The following is a 17188-nucleotide window of genomic DNA, read 5'->3' on the forward strand; positions in this document are numbered from 1 at the left end:
GTTTCAGCCCAAGTAATGATTACATGGTTTGTACTATAAGAAAAATGCACTAGCTAATGTTAATCCTATGGCAAACAAGGACAGAAACAACTAAGTTTGATGTTAGTTGTGTGGTTGAATTCTTTACCCTTAGTAAGATGCAAAGTCCTTGCCAGGTACAAAGCCTTTTCCCAGCTGAGACATCTGTAGCATCTCCCTTCTCTGTAGATTCTCTGAGTTCAAAATCTGTGCTTGCAGCACAGCTTTTTCCTTATTGGAGCCATTAGTAATGCTATTGTATTCTGAGTACCCTGTGTTTGCAAAACTCGAGGAGCCAAAGAGCTCTTAGAAAGTTTCTGGACAATACATACATAGATACGTAAGACAGACACAAATACACAAATATGCACAGTATAATTATATACTCCTTGTTTCCCTCTTCAAACACACATTCCAGTGACTAACTCAAAGGACGTACGGGACCTATTCGCATCCTATGCAACCTATGAGTCACAATATAAGTGACTGAACTGGAGCATCACTCCCTTACCAGTACACAAACTCTTTTTAAAATCTGTAGGTAAATCTTGTATTTGCTGTTCCACAGATTACAGCAACCTTGACCTGTTGATCTCAGCACAATTTATTTGTTAAGACATAAAGTAACACAAGAGAAATGCTAAGTTCCTCTTCAGAATGGTGGCTAAACAACACTTCCCAGATTTACACAGCTGACAACCATCTATTTTTTGCAAAATGAGTCCATAAACCACCTTGATTTCTTATCAGTCCATGCATGGGCAATAAGCAAGTTGACTCTCTGAAATATGAGCATTTATCTCACAGTTGCATGGAAGCAGTTACTGGAAATGGTATTTGGGTCCAGTTATTTTTGCAATAACTACGTCCAAAGTGCAAGTTCTTGGTCCCAAGGGACTATGGCAGCAATCATTCCCAGTATTAAATCTGGAGAGTTGGTAAAGGAATTTGGTGACTTAATCTGTGGCTGATCAACAGGACTACAAGGCCCTCCATAGAAGTTTGAGCCCCCCCCAAGTCAGCTAACCAGGGAAACGGAAAGCTTCCCTAAATAACCATTCTTCAGAGTCAAGTACACCAGGCTTGAGAATAACACGCTCTCGCACATCAAATAGCTGTTTTCTTGAAAAGACTGAAATTGCCTGATCACTTAATAAAAGGATTGACTAATGTTTTTACTTTGTCAGGTACTATGTTGGAGAATCAACTAATGTCCTCTTTGAAAAATGGTTTCACTGTGAAGATCTTGGCACTCAACTTCTACCAATAATTCAAGAGTAAGCTTTTTTCTGTGTAAATTTTAAAAGAAGAGTTAAAATGATCTAATAGATCTTCATCAGTCTGTGACTTACATAGTGAATTTTCTATTTATGCTGCATTTTACACAGACTTGTTAAAAGTTAATTGGTGCTCTAGGAATTTTTAATCATATCTTGTATACCCCAAACTCATTAAATCAGATTTAAAAAAAATATAAAAATCAGGTGCTCCTCACATCTACCTGGAACATACTTGTTGAACAAGTAAAAGCACAATGCTGCTAAGTGCAAAAAGAATTGAATGAGGAGTTACCACTGGTTGATGCAAGGTTAACATAATTCAATTAATTGCCTTAGGGCTTCTTTTGCTTTAATCTAAGTACTTTTAATCGATATTATTCATGAATAATAGGACTGTGGCATATTTGGAAGACAGCTGCTTTCTAGGAAATATGTGAATGTCATCAAGAAACAGCAACTGTTTAACAGATCAATTAAAGTGAACAAGGAAATTGTTTAGTGACATGAATTTTGGTGGACTTTAAGAAAAACCCTCTGTCAATAAAATAGGTACGGCCCTATTTTATTATATATATGTATGTGTAACGTATATATGCACACATATGTATGCGTGTATATATATTGTGAATACATGTGATAGTAGCTGAGGACGTGGCACATCAACACAAAGCTTAATGGCCAGCATTACTGCCTGTTCTTTGTTAACCTACATAACATGAACGTGACTTTTTACTGGTGTTTAAATGTTTATTATTCCAGGTTTTTCAATTCAAGACAATATCAAACTGGAAAACCAAATCCAGGTAATGCAAATTAATTATAGAATTAGAACAATTACCACATTTATCAAATATCAAATTATAACAACATCTGGTTGAACAGCAATGATCATCACATAAAATTACTAAGTTTCTGTTTTTCTTTCTGATTATGTAAATTAAAGTTACTTTGGGAAGTAATTCCTTCCATTACCCCAACCACAATAAAACCAACCATATACATGATTATCAACAGTTTTTCATGTGATGCCACCATAATGATCTGTCAGGTAAGCATACAGTGTGAAATCTCATTATCTCTATCCTTGCGTGCTATTCAAGTCTTATAGTAACAAAATTTCATTTCTGACTGCAGAATGAGATTTTTTTGCAAGTTGAGTCTATACACTCTATACCTACTTGTACTCCTTTAGCTATAACTACACACTGTGATCTACTCTTGGCAAATAAGGGTACCTAGAGAAAGACAGATACTTTTAGTTCATGTAGGGTCTATTTAAATCCATTTAACATTTTATTTCCATGCTGTCTTGCCTTATTTTTTATTTTGCCTCTACTTGTGCGTACTGATTGCATCTTCCACACTGAAGCAGGTATTCCACTCGTAACTCCAACGCAAGTCTGTTGGACAGAGACATAGGACATAGAGAGAATGACTTAAAGAAAACTAGTTTATTAGTACCTTTAGGATCAAACACGATGGTTGCTTTCCATATGACAACCAAAGTCTCTATTGCAAGGATACTTGCAACAACACCTTCACTGGGAATCTTGTTTCACTGAAATCTTACAGTCCTGTTGGTCCACAGCTGTACATGGACATCCAGCACATACATGATCCATTGCAATTGATTCACATAAATTATCTGCAAAATACCACCCACTTGTCTTAACTAGATACAAAAGACTACACTACGTGACCAATTTCTGCACCTGCAGGAACAGTTTCTATGGACTATTTGTGAGTGGTTTAGGTGCAGCTTGGTCAGTTCTGCTGCAGGAACTAATTGGAAAGTTTTCGTGACGTTGCCAGGTTCTTAATTGACACATGGAAAATTGCAAATCAGCATAAACACAGCATTATGTTGTACCCCACACATGTGGGATCTCCAGGACAGCCTTAGATTCCCACCCGGACAGTTCCTGCAGCAGTTGGCCAAATGCTGTTGTGAAGGCCACCGTTGTCTCGACCAGGCGTGCAAAGAGCCAACATACTTATTGCGTGTCTGCGCAGAGATGGGTGCTAGGTGGTAAACCCACAAAGCTAGCACACCTCTCAAAACACAGTAAACCATTTTAGATGCTTTGAAGAACCATTTACAATCACATTTAGTCACATTTAATTCTCTTTGGTTCTTAAAGTCCTTGTCTCCATTTAAAGGTACAGAATTCTTTTTTTTCCCACCCACATGTTCTGTGGGGAGGGGGCTTTGTTAGTAGGGGGCTTGATTTGCTCGAGGGTGGATCTTTTAGTATGCTAATTAAAACAATTCACACATAGTTCAATTAATTTTCTGTTTGCTCTCATTAACCATTTGATTCTCTTTGAGCTTATTTTGTTATGCCCCAGTTTGATCTATTTATGGTGTCTATTACCTCTCCCAAGGCCATCCTTTGTTAGCTATTTGTAACAGTCTCTGGTTTTCAAATTCTTTCTTGTTTTTTCATCATAGATATTTACATATTTTGTCTAAATTTCAGCAGACTGACCTTCTATTAAGCACATACATGCACACATCTGATCCAATACTGAGCCAGCTGACCACACCACCAGTTCAGTCAATCCCATTGCTCACCTAGGTTTGCTGTTTCAGATCAGTCTGTTGTCTCATCTGTGCAGATGACTGATGGGGGGACATCCTGCACCAACCAGGAAATTTATGGCTCAGGTGCACTTCATGCGCACACATGAACAGCCATAACACCCAGCTATGATACTCTTATAACTCCATGACAAACTTGAATGTCATCCTTCGGTCACATCCATAACTTGTATTCCATGCCTCTTGCCACAAATTAAAATTTTAGCTCCTCTCTCTAAGAAATTTTTAGAACCAGTTGTCTTTAATCTGCATATTCATTTCCAAATGTCTTAAGATGTCTTTTTATGAATTACTCCAATAGAGACAAAAGTTCTAATGAAAAATCATTTCCACATTATCCCATTTCTCAGCTTGATAGTAACTATAAAAATGTCACTGCCTGCTGTCTCAATCAATAACAAAGATCTTACTCAAATCATAAAATCAAGGAAAGATGTTTTTTTGCACATCTTTTTTTTTATTTTCCTAAACATCACTTTTCTTAAAAATAGCGAAGTCATTGTCACCAAAAATAAAAGTTCACAGAAACGTTGTATAGGATAACAACCTTACAAGCCCTTGCAATTAGGAAATGGTAAACCAGTCAGAAACCCTGCCTGAAAGACTTTGCAGCTGAACCAGCTTTTGGCATTGGCTCTTTGATGGACAAGGAAATTTAAGTCTCAGAAAGATCTCCGTTTCTTACAAACAAAATGTTGTCATCCCCAACATCTTACTTTTCTTTATATGCACCATCAGAATGTGTTTATTTTTTAATATTTTTTTTAAATGAGCTTATTTTAATTGGAACATGTCACCTGTGTGACGTTTGGGTGTTGCTGGTTTGATTTTTGTTGGTTTGGTTGGGTTTTTTTGGGTGGTTTTTTGTTGTTTTTTTTTTTACGTGCGGGGGGATGTAGGTAAGTGCAGCTACTGTCTCTCACTGTGTGTTCATACAGTACTGAGCAGAGGAAATATAATTTCAGATGAAGCCTCTAGATGCTGCTGTAATAAAAAAAATACTATCTTACACATACTATCATTGTTCAATACAGTGATTTCCAATAGGCATCCTTCACCAGTTTGAGCTAAGAGCTTATACATCAGTAACAATTATATCAGTGCAGAAAAGAACATTAAAGATTTATACTGTTAATATTTTTGCAGAAGATTAGAGCTAAAGAACAAACCTGATAATCAATCAGAAGCTGTGGTACATCTTGATGCTTTTCTTTTTTTTTTTTTAACACAGAACTCTGAGAAATTGTTATTGATAAATCCAGTACAGAAGTTCTTTCCTTGTAATTTATTCAAAAGCTGTAAAAAGGCCAAAAGGCATGAGACATTTCCATTAAAGCTGAAAAAAGTTTTTTTTCAAGACATAAAAAATAAAGCACGTAAACATAGTTACTTTGCTCAGAGCTCAATGCACCTTTTTCTCCTGAACGGACGCTCCTCTTGGATTAGCTGCTAAGTCAAAACAACAAAAATTTGAGATGCCCTTGGCCTAACTCTTGCTATAAGCAAAAAGCAGTCAACAAATTAGGCTTAGTCAACAAATTAGCAGGCTTTCAGCATGGGGAATGGCTCCATTTTTCCAGTTTTCAGTTCTCACGGACAATAAGAAGCTCAAATTCTCAGTAATGTCTTACACATGAGGAAAATACCCGACATTTTTAGTTACAGAAGTTTTAGCTAGCAGCTCCTGTAACTGTCAGTGAGACTTGTGTTAAAAAAAAAATTAAAAAAAAATAATCCATCAAACAAAGTTTGACTGAGATATGAGTAAGCTGGTAATATGTTCCTTCTGGAGATATACCCAACTGAGACAGAAATAATGCTTTGGATTTATTCCCTCAGCAGCTCTCCTTTTTTTCTCTTCAGAAGTATAATTCAACAACCAGCATGACACTTGTAACATATAACAAGCTACCACCAGTTTCGCATGATGTTTCACTGAAAAAATATTTTAACAAGGTTTGAGCTGACCTGTGCAGAGGTCTGGGTTTCAGCCTCCTCCTGGCTGAAAATCCAGCATCTCCTCAGTTTAAAAGTGCCAGCTGAAGCACTCTCAGGCTTATCTCTACATAAGCCTGAACTAGTGCCTCACCTTTTTAGAGAGAAATGGAATAAAATTGAAGAAAAACATCTTGAAAGAAACCCCTTGATAGCAGCTCACTCATAGAGGAAAGCTATAAATGGAATCAATCAAGCTCCAATTGCTTTAAAAGAAACACCACCACTCCTAAAAATATCTAAAGTCCAGACTTATTCGTGATTTATTTATGGTTTCTGGTTCAGCCAACAGTAGAGCAAGTCCCTCTGAAAGCAGGGCATTCCGAATATATGAAGAGACAGCAGTGGCTGTTGAAAAGATACATTTTTAGAAGAGGGACTCAAGTACCGTCAGGTGAAATACAATCAGAAACGTATATTGCATGCAATCCTTACTTGAGGCATCTTCCCTGGAACTGTTTTGTACTGAATTACTGGCCTCTGTTGTTACCATGTGTAGAAATAAAGCTTGAGAAAACTCTCCCTTCTATCATTAATGGTGAATGTGTTTAGGATATAGTCTAAACACGGACCACTCAGGATAGGTTGGTTTGGTTTAATTTACACAATTTTTGACATGAGGAATCACAGGTATCAAAACCACTCTTGCTACTTTCAGTTGAGTCAGACTGGAAGCAAAATTCTCTCAAGGCTTCCATTTTATCCCAATTTTAGTCATGAGAACAAGAGAGTTCAGACATCAGACACACAAACTTCAGTTCTAATAAACAGGGATGGCTGAATATTGTTCGCAGAGGTATCCAAAAGTTCAGATGTTTATCCTGCCATGCTCACTGAAATAATTCAAGCTTCTTTTATGAGAAATTTGATGAGGAAAAGTGCAATAAAAGACTTTTCCCAAGTTAGGCTTGTTTAAAAATGAATCCTAAGAACATTAATGGTGTAAGTAGAATGTCAGGGGGTTTTTTATCCAAACCAATTAATCTACTTCTAATTATCAATGAAATTTTAATTCCCATAAAAGCTTTCTTGTCAGTGGACATACAGATATATAATTAAAAACCAGTCCTGTAGTGACTTCACTAGCAAAACTTTCATCAGTTCTAGGTGTATCTGTGGTAATTTACAGTCTGAACTTAAAATTTGCTTTGTGTTGTTAGGATACAGCACAGTTCTCTGCTTGTGATTCAGAGCAGACAAAACCTCAGGATCTGAATCAGTATGAAAAATTGAGTGGTTTCTTCAGTCAGTTGAGTAGGAATACCATACAGCCTCGGGCATGGTCTATAAACAAATGTTTTCTGGTTTTCTGGTTTCAGTAGTGCTATTAAGCAAGTTATAAAGGTGAGCTCAGCACTATAAAAATCAGCTTCTGTACTGTCAATCCTCTGTAGCTAATCCAGTGCAGCCTCTGTAGACAGTATTAGCTGTTCAGTCTTGTTTCACTGGTGTATAAAAAACAGCAGATCAAAAGAAAAGAGTGTTAATAACTGAAAATAAGAAAAAGCTAAATAATAAAGGTAAGTGGCAAGTGGGCAATATTATTAAATTAAAACTACCTCAGAAAAATAAAAACAAGGAGCAGAACAAATTGTGTCTTCATTTACACTAGAGCAAATACAGGGCCATTCTTTTGAACTTAAAATAACTGTATGTATATGCCTGTGTTGTAGGCATCCTGAAATAATTCTAAAGATACTATCACTGTGTGTTTAATTAAATAAGAATCATTATTCTGGAAATAAATTTGATTTGCTATAGAGCCATTTAGAAAACTGAATATTTTATTCTCTTTTCTCTCATCTATTAAGGACTTCCCACATATCTAGATAGATAGATCCTTCTATAATGTAATTTCTTTCTGCTTTGAGTACTGGTATTAAAAGAAAAAACATGAGCGTTTAGATATTAAGAAGTGTTCCTCTAGGGAATTTATTTTGAAAACAGCCACCAGGAGGTCTCTAGGACAGAAGGCTACTCAAACAGATACAGAGCCTCAGTCATTTAGATTTAGACAAACTGTCTAGACCCACCATAATTGTACAATTCTCTGAGACACTGTCTGTAACTTCTATCAACAACTTGAATCTACTCCTTTTTCATACCGTCCTCACTGTCTCTGTTCTGGCAAAAATGCCCACATAAATGCACTATTGATCTTTATCCCATCATGCCTGAATACTTTAAGAAAATTCCAAGTCATGTTCATATCTCTCCCAAAGCCCACCTGAGCTGCAAAGGGCACATGAATCACTGGGTTCATCCATTTCCCCTCCCTTCATATTTAACAACTTTCCACACCACACCAGTTCCACTGAGCACAGAGCCAGCACTGGAGATGAAGAACTCTGACAAACCAGCCTAAATCAGCAACATTTAATACACAAATAAAGTAGCATTACAATGTATGGAGCATGGCTGCTATAATTTGCCATATGAAAACTTCCACTAAACTTTTTAATCTGAAACTACAATATATAATCCAAAACCCTGGACTGCAGGCTGCACATCGCTTGGAGCCAGGAATGCTCTGAGCCCAGAACAGCTAATGACAACAGTCACCAAACAAAAACCAAAGTCTCCAGGAACAAGCTTACTTCTCCCACAATATTCTCTGCTGAGCCTCCTCAAAAAGAGGCAGAATATAAACTGTAATCTCCAGCTCCTCTCCTAATGCTTCTCCATGGGAACGAAGCCACTACTGACCTTTAGTACATAATGTATATAATAAACCTATCAGGGAAATTGGAAGAAATGCCCTATAAAGTTGTTTTTCTTTCTGTTCAGACTTTAGTGGGGAAAAATATCTGGTATTTTTAAGAGCCCTAAAGCTCAGAGCAGTTTCACAGCAGGTATGTCTTTTCTAATAAGGCATCTTCTGTCTTCCTTATGCTCTTAAATGCTCCCCAAACAGCAACATCTGAAACAGAAAACTCACTAATGGAGTCAATCTGACATTTTCACTAGTGTTTCTAAGGCTATTTAGTAGTAATAGCTCACACATGCTGTACAAATCCTTGTCTCACAAATGTAGTGAGGTCTCAACACTTGTTTATAATGAAATATCCTATTCCTCTTCTATGGAAGCAGAAGTTATACACAAAGACAATTAAGGAAATGCCCACAGTCATATAAAAGGCAGATTCAGAAACCAAAATTAAGATTCCTGGTTGTAGCATTGGAACAGCGGTCAGTATTTCTAAATACAATATGACCTATCTATACCATGAAGAGCCTTTAAACATAATTATGACCTAAATCTTGCAATTTCTTGGTTCCAATTTATTCCCTTCCATCTGGCTGCTGATACCTCTTTTTGAGGAGGCTGTATTTCTTTATTACAAAAATATTTTTCAAGGCTTTCCTCAAACTTCTTTGTTTCAATTAGGAAAAAAAAATTGTTGTTTAGTTTCCAGCATAGATTTAATGACACAAAGAAAAATGTGCCTAGAAATAATTACAGGGACAAATCATAAATTTGCAGTCATGCCAACTCTCAGGGCATGCTACAAAACCAAATACAGTTGCACGGGGAAATGTATGATTACACCGAGTGAGTGCTGAATTTTCAGCTGTTTCTGCATGTATACTCAACAGCAGTGAAATGAACTAACTACCCCCAAAGTAATCAGTCACTGTCAGTGCTTTCACTCTGGATTTTTATATGCAGTGAGCTAACTACTTGCTTTTTCAAACCCAGATGCCTGAAATTACATCCCTCAGTCCACAAGTTTTATCTACAGAGGTATTAAACTCCTACTAGTCTCATTGACATTTCTGTTAACATGGAGAATAAAGCAGACTTCTCATAAGAATTAGGTAGGCACATATAGGAAAAACATCCCAGGGTATATATTATTGCTGGCATTGGAAATTAAACATGAAATGCTGCAAAATGGTCACATCAGAACTATTCATTATGATATAGCAGTCTTTAAAAAATGGAAGGGATGATTAGAAAGTGGACAGAAATAAATGAATACATAATTCTAAAATAACTCGTGAGCTCTTTATTCCATCTGGACCATTTTATGCTCAGTTAAAGAGTAAGAAAACAGAAAGCATCCAACTGCTCCACTTCGGTTAAGCATGTCTTCTGCTTTTGCAGAGAGGGAGACACCATTTGTAAGGAACTTCCTCATGTCTTTGCATGGAGACAGGGCCACAGCATACAGGGACAGACTGTTTCTGAGGCAGCACAGTGACTTAGGATGGAGGGGCTTTCACAATTAGTAAGAATATATAAGGCGATTTAAAGATTTGAAATCTAGAATGTGCTGCCTAGAACTGAAGGATGGCATGTCAGCAAAAAATAGTTTTTCATAAAGCCAACATGTAATCAGTTTGATAGCTGACACTATTTCCGTATATCATATTTCATGTGCTTTACTGCTCTTTTCTTTTGCAACAAATCTTGAAGAAACAAGGTTTGCAAGATAGCTATGGAAAGAGCTTGGGGACAGAAGGCTCAAGAAACACTCTGGGAGAATGAGATGGTCTGATTTCTTGACAGGAAAGCTTAGGCACATCCCTGGGGCGGGGAGAGGGGGGTTACCATCTAACATGTGAGTCTGGGAAAGCAAATACACTCCCATATACCTGGTATGCCAGGGGCAGTCCTCTTTTACCTGCCCTCTTTATTGCTATCAGAAGTACAATACTCCCAGCAAGTTCCAACTCTTCCTTAGGTGATGTCTGTGGAGGCTGTAACCACCTGTATGTTCACCGGCTGTTTTCCTGCAAGCCGCGCTCTCCATTTTTGCACACCTTCATATTCTCAGCCTTAGTACAGTCTCTATTGCTGAACTGAAATCAACTTCCTCCAAAACCTGTAATTCCTTTTTTTAAATATTTACAAAGTCATTCAGTAAACATGATGAATTTTTCAGCTTAACATGATATCATCAGATTCTAATTTAAAGCTGAACAGAGCTATACAATCCATAAATAACACATTGCTCTGATACAAATATTTAATAGCTACAAAAATGGATTTTATTATTGAACTATTGAAATAGATCTGCTGAACATGTAAGAAAATACTAGATTTGATGTTCCATTTAGTGATATATTACCTGGAGATACATACAAAAAGCTTTTAGCTGACTAGCTTAGAATCACCATCTTCCATTTTGCTGCTGTATTTTTTACCTTTACCATCATTAAACATGCTGTGTCCTTGCCTCACAGTATTACTAGAACATAAGAGCTCTGGAAACACACCAACTCGCACTTCCTGAGATATTGTTGAAAGCCAATGTACAGGCCAAGATGTATACATAACAATGTCTAAATATAAGCCATTAGCCTGATAAGAAATGCTCGGTTCCTTTGGAAGCACAAAGCTTCAACTCTGACATGTGTGGGATCCCAAAATATTGGATCCTTCTCATCATAGCTCATTATCTCAAGTTCACAAGCACTAGGGCAGCTGCAGCTTTCATACAAGGGATAAGTATTAGGGTTAAATAAGGACTCGGTCACGTAGGCTATTAATAATGTCAGATACATGTCATATACTTCATCATTAAAGAGGTCTCTGCTCTGCGGTAACAGGTAATCAAATCATCATCCTGGATCACACTGAAGGTTCATTTCATGCAGACGCAGTTTTCAGACTGCTGTTATGCTATCACTGGGCAAGTGTCATTAACATCAAAATCAGTAACGAGCTAAAACCCCACCACAGGCCAGGGCCTGCTGACAAGTGTCAAAATACAGCTCTTGTCCTGAAGTACTTAAAGCCTAAATACATTTTTTTTTTTTTTTATGCCCATCTTTACCTGAAAGTAAATGAAACTGTTAGAAAGTGCCTGTATATCACAAGCAAGAAAGGACAGTGCTCTGTAGTAAGCGTAGGATGTATGACACTTTACATTGGCCCTAAGTATGCATAGGTCACTTTACTATTGTCCTGTGCACGTCGTCCCTGTTTTGCAGTACAGCTGGAGTTCTCCAGAAAGAGGAAAACTAGCAAAGTTATGTTTACAGGTAGCACTGACAGAAGTTAAGCTGCAAACTTAGAAGTTTACAGTTGCTTCTCATTGTTAGATTCGTGTTGCTTCTTGGTCAGAATACAAACAAGTACTTTGACTTTTTTGTACCCCAAGTTCCTTGCAACTCACGGAGAACGTTCATAGTTCTGCTTGCCTAAAAGATCACACTGCCCACCCTGGAGACTTGGCTGTTCGCTATCCTTTCTCCAGCACATGAAGTCTGAACTTACTTGTTAGCTTGACACTGGAATTCTTGACCTGTGGAGACATGTATTCCCTTGAGCTGAGCAGGATACTCAGGGCCTCTCAGTATTTGTCTCTTATCCTACAGGTGCTATATACCTTTATTTATTGTAAAAAAACCCCAACAATTTCAACAAGGACATGCATTTTAGTAGAAAGCCCTACCAATGGCTTTCTTGTATTCCAACAGGCTTTTCTAAATTCAAGTGATCTGTTTTATTCTGACCACCTCTATCACCTTTGTATTACTTTAGAAGGTAAAGATTGCTACTATACATGAAACAAAACATTTAAAAATCTATTGGAATACTAATTGCACCGAGTACCTTCTGATGAAATGTCTTAATATGTTATTCTCCTCTGCTGTGTGTGAATAAATATAATAATATTCTAGACCTTTATTTTATATCTCACCCTAGCCAAAAAATAACTTTCCAATACAGCTGTAGTTAAGCATATCCATAATTACAGGACAAAGTATATATAAATATTTCTAATTACCTGCAAAGTGAATTTGATGAACCTGTGAAAATTAAGAAAAAAAAAAAACAACAAACAAACAAAAACCAAACCAAAACCTTAACACTGATTTTTAGTGTTATCCAAAAATAAAATATGGAATGTTCAGACCAGATCTTTTTAATGTTTCCAGGCCCAGATTAGAATAAATCTAATGTAAAGATTTTCTTTTTCTTTGTGGTGTTTCTTAATTTCTCTGGAGGAGCTTGCTTTTCAATAAACTGTATTAAGTATTTAGGTTAAATAATGGAAAAGTAGGAATCTTTTTCTTAAAAGCTTGAAAGACAAAAAAGCTTTCAAAACAAAAAATTTCCTTCTTTTCCTGCAGATTTCTTCAGATTGCTTTCAGTGTTTCCTGAAAGTGGCATTGCTGAGACAAATCATTTGCAGAAACGTTTGCTTCTTCCACTTAATTCAATAAAATGGAAAAGAAATTTGAATGGCAAAACCTTTATCTACAATAAAAGGGTTAGCATCCCATCCAGATTGTCTGGAGATGGGTGTAGATACTCGGTGCTTTTTAATCTGTTAAACAGCAGTAGCTTATTCAGTCCACCGCCATCCCATGGGCACATGGACCTTCTCACACATTGTTCAAAGACTATGTACAAAATGTCCTTCCATTGAAAACTGAAATGATACATTCAAAACACTGCAGAGCAGAGAAAGACAGCTTTAGCTTTTTAACTTTAGTGAGTTTTTCCAGCACCTAGTTGGCATTATTGCTTGAAATTACTCCATGGGTGTTCCCCCACGGTATCTCAGAACAAACTACTCAGGATCACCAAGGTGATTGCGCTGTCTCTGCGCATCACTCTGAGCTGGTAAACAGCTACAGCTAATTCCATATACTAGCAACACACAGCACAAATCTTGAATTTCACCACCTACACTGAAACGCCATTCAGTCCTCCAGCTCTTTTAAATCAAATCAGTTGTGAAGGAGAATTACTGGAAATTAAATCCAGCTATAACTCCAAGAACACCACAAAAAAAAAAAAAAAAAAGGCATTTTATTAAATTTAAGGTTGTGATAACTGGTTTGTTTCACTGTGGTCAGTGTTTTAAAAACACATCGGGGAGAAGAAATGTAACAGCCAGTACTAACTATATGAAAGATATAGAGTAAGCTGGTTCTACAGTCCTAATTCCACTTACATTAGGATATGTAAGGGATGACTTGGCAAAGGCTCAGAGATGACACATCAGATTTTACCAGTTCAAAAGCTGGTCTCAGGACGAAGAATATGCCAGCAAGAACTAGGTGGTCTATTGCATGCTGTTTGAATGCATTTTTAACAGGTGTGGATGAAAAACACTTCTGAAAACACCTTTAAAAAGCAACTCCATAAAGATACACAAATAATACATGCATCTTACAATCTCAGGTAAAAAGTCCTGATAATGACCATAGTACTGTTTACTGTTACAACTGACTTTTGACTAGATAATATCTGTAAACTGAACCCTTCAAGCTTTAAACAACAATAAAATGCTTGCAAAGATCAAGGGAAAAAAGCATCACTGACAGCCCTCTGCCTTACTTACAGATGAACTCCTGAAAGAAACACCTTTCCCACTAAATTCCACTTCTGTTATGGAGCCGTTTTCCTTCTCAGGCTGGTTAAATGATCATCGCGGAGAAATAAAACAGAAGAAATCCTTGAGTATGTTTGGAGATAACTTTGAAACAGAGGTAGGGGGGAAACAGGGTGGGGTGGGGCGTGTGTCTAATTTCTCTGGCTGTTCAGACTGATTGAATCCAGACCTGGGAATAGTATGTAGTCAGCAGAGAAAGTTACGTACCCCTAGAGAACAACCGTCTTAGCCTGACCTGCCCTTCAGAAGTGCCTGCCTTCACCCACTGATTTCACTAGCTTAAGGCAGGAGCTTCCTAGCTCAGACACTTCCATTCACGGAATCAACTTGAACCTTATTTCCACTGGGATTAAGCCAGCTCACTCTCTCCATAGCCCTATCCCTCCATGTCTCCCAAATCAGAAACGCCGCCATGATACAAATACTACTCGCAACCGTGTTTGGCTTCCCTATGTGTTTGAACAGCATTCTTGGTGCCAAGTCTAATCTGGGATCTGGGTGTGGAAATACACTTTTTTTTTTTCCCCTCCCTCCCCCTCAATCTACATAAAGTGGAAACAAGGAAAACTGGACAGCACCCGAGAGCCTGGGCTGTGCTAAAGCATCGCATTTCTCAGTTTAGTCAAACACAGACTAGCTTGGGTGTAAATAAAGCTGTCACCCGTTTGATATCTGTGTTATATGCACAATAGTTTACAAAACATACTCTTTCCCTGGGTTACTTGGAGTCACACTCTGAAGGATCCAATACATTTGACAGCAAAGTGACAGAGAGCGTGGGACTGTCTCGAAGAACACAGAAAGGGCAGATAATGAGAAAAATAAGGTCCAATCTGCAACTTTTTTAATGGTAATGGAAGAATCTTCTCTACTTCGACAGGCTCTTGACAGGGCCCAGAGTTCATGAGGAGGAAGTGCCTGTTCCAAGAACAGAAGCAGGAAGGATATAGATGCAAAGCTGAGAGTGGGAGGAGGCAGAAGGAGTAGATAAGTGAGGATGCAGAGAAGCATAAGGAGTGGCAGGTGTGATCAGTTCCCTTTTTATCAGCAGGAATCAATATGAGAATACCAAACGTAATGTGAATTTTAATGTCTGTAAAAATAACATCATCATCTATGAATATTTTTGCATAAAAATAGAACGTTTTAAATGCTGTTGGAAGATGAATATGTACACTTTGGTCACTGGGATGAATCCATTACTTTTCTTACCTCTTTCTTTTCATTTGTTTTTTTTTTAAAGGTTATAGCTTACGGACCAGGAACAACTGAGAAAAGTAAAAAGAATTCAGATATCTGGATATGGCAGCTGGTATGTGGCACATTTCTTAACCAATGAGTTCATGTTTCAGTTCAAACTGAACAGTAGTAAAGCCTTCTAGCACCAGCAACAGAAATTAAAATTATTACCTTCTTTCTCATATAAAAGATCATCAACCATCCTTCAGCTTTAAACTATCATGAAAAATAACTGTAAACTACTGCCACCATAAAAATAGTCTCTTTTTTTCCTTGTCTTGTACACTTCCTCCATCAGGTCTGGGTGGGGATTTTAATATACCCTACCTAAGGTATATCCTGTAAATATACCAGAACACCTCCAAGTGATAAAAAAGCATCACCTATTACTTCTGCCTTGAGGCATTTGTCCTCCTACTGCAGTCAAACTGGAATCAGGTAGAATGAGCTAATAACCAAGTTCTCAGACTTTTTTATACTAAAGCACAATGGTAGATCATCCAGAGGCTTTTCATTCAGCTGGCTTCTAGGAAACACGTGCAGCCCAAGAGAGAAACAGAGAAAAGCTAGTTTTCATTTACACAATTCAGGCCAGTTTGGGAGGCAGATATTTCTATCAGTTCCTGTTCTTTTGACATTCGCAGGGACTATGAAATACTAATTTGACATAACAATCTTGAAAGACATTTGTTTACACTGCAGCTGACAGCAGCCTATGCAATCAAGACCTCGTTGCTGGCAAGAACCTGGCTCCTCTGCTTGAAAGATAATGACAAGTCCATTCCCGTGTGGATGGGCTCCTGTTTGTGATTTCTGTCAGCTCGCTGCTGACTTGTGAACTGCTTCCAAGACTTGAAAAGATATTAGGAATCAGAAAAGTAGAAGAGGAGCTTGTAGTACTCCAGGAGGTTACCTCTGTAATTCTCAGCACCATACCAACTTGCAGCCTGCGAGGTTAGACGGGTAGCAGTGTAGCCCCAAGAGTCAGGTTGCTGCTTTATGATGAGGAACAACGAACCGTGAAGCATGTTTTCATTGATGCTAATAGTGTCAGACAGGGAAGATCAGCTGAATATTTAGCTAGGCCTCATGAAAGAGAGCAGGTTTGAAGTGCTCTTTCAGTGGGAAAGATCTGCATACTTACCTGCAGCACGCACTTTCTGCTAGTGACAGGACATGGAAAATTAAAAGCTGGTTATCTGTCGTTTCCCTTCAGGAGGGCACATCGACTGTTACCATGGATGGCAAAACCCTGACTCTGTCTGCTGGTGACAGCCTGCTTGTCCGTGCCCAGTCTGTGTGAGTAGGGATGAACATGGTTCAATGATGATTTCCGTGCTTCCAACAACATAAATTCTCTGTATTTGGTCCACACCAGGCTGGGCATCAGCTGCTGCAGAAAGACAGCATCTGTGAATGCAGGATTTGCAATAGCCTCCATTATTCCTCAGGGCAGAAGTTCTTCAGAAGGAAACAAAGTCAGACATTCATTCTAGTTCACCTCTTACAATTGAAGCTGGGGAAAATAAAAAAGATAAACACTACCAAGAAAAAGCAGCAATCAAAAGACCAGGCATAAAGGTAGATGGCATGGATACACCAATCAGCAATTCACAGCAGATCCTCTAAGCTTCAGACCAGGCTTAATCAACATCAATGCAGCGATATTTGGGGTTCAGACTAAGAACACAGCCCTC

General features: G+C 37.9%; 1 protein-coding gene across 3 annotated transcripts in view; it reads left to right on the forward strand.

Annotated features, from left to right (window-relative positions):
- Positions 1 to 17188, forward strand: part of HAAO (3-hydroxyanthranilate 3,4-dioxygenase) — a 36379-nt gene that overhangs the window by 16974 nt on the left and 2217 nt on the right. For 2 of the 3 annotated variants that reach the window (XM_040612385.1, XM_040612386.1), the window contains 5 exons: positions 1206 to 1295; positions 2058 to 2101; positions 14204 to 14349; positions 15496 to 15564; positions 16708 to 16790. In XM_040612385.1, coding sequence (XP_040468319.1) covers positions 1206 to 1295; positions 2058 to 2101; positions 14204 to 14349; positions 15496 to 15564; positions 16708 to 16790 — 432 coding nt within the window. The remainder of the gene's footprint in view (positions 1 to 1205; positions 1296 to 2057; positions 2102 to 14203; positions 14350 to 15495; positions 15565 to 16707; positions 16791 to 17188) is intronic. The other variant, XM_040612387.1, reaches the window with a different exon arrangement.

Source organism: Falco naumanni, chromosome 12 (genome assembly GCF_017639655.2).
Source record: "Falco naumanni isolate bFalNau1 chromosome 12, bFalNau1.pat, whole genome shotgun sequence".
In the NCBI taxonomy this organism is placed as follows: Eukaryota; Metazoa; Chordata; class Aves; order Falconiformes; family Falconidae; genus Falco; species Falco naumanni.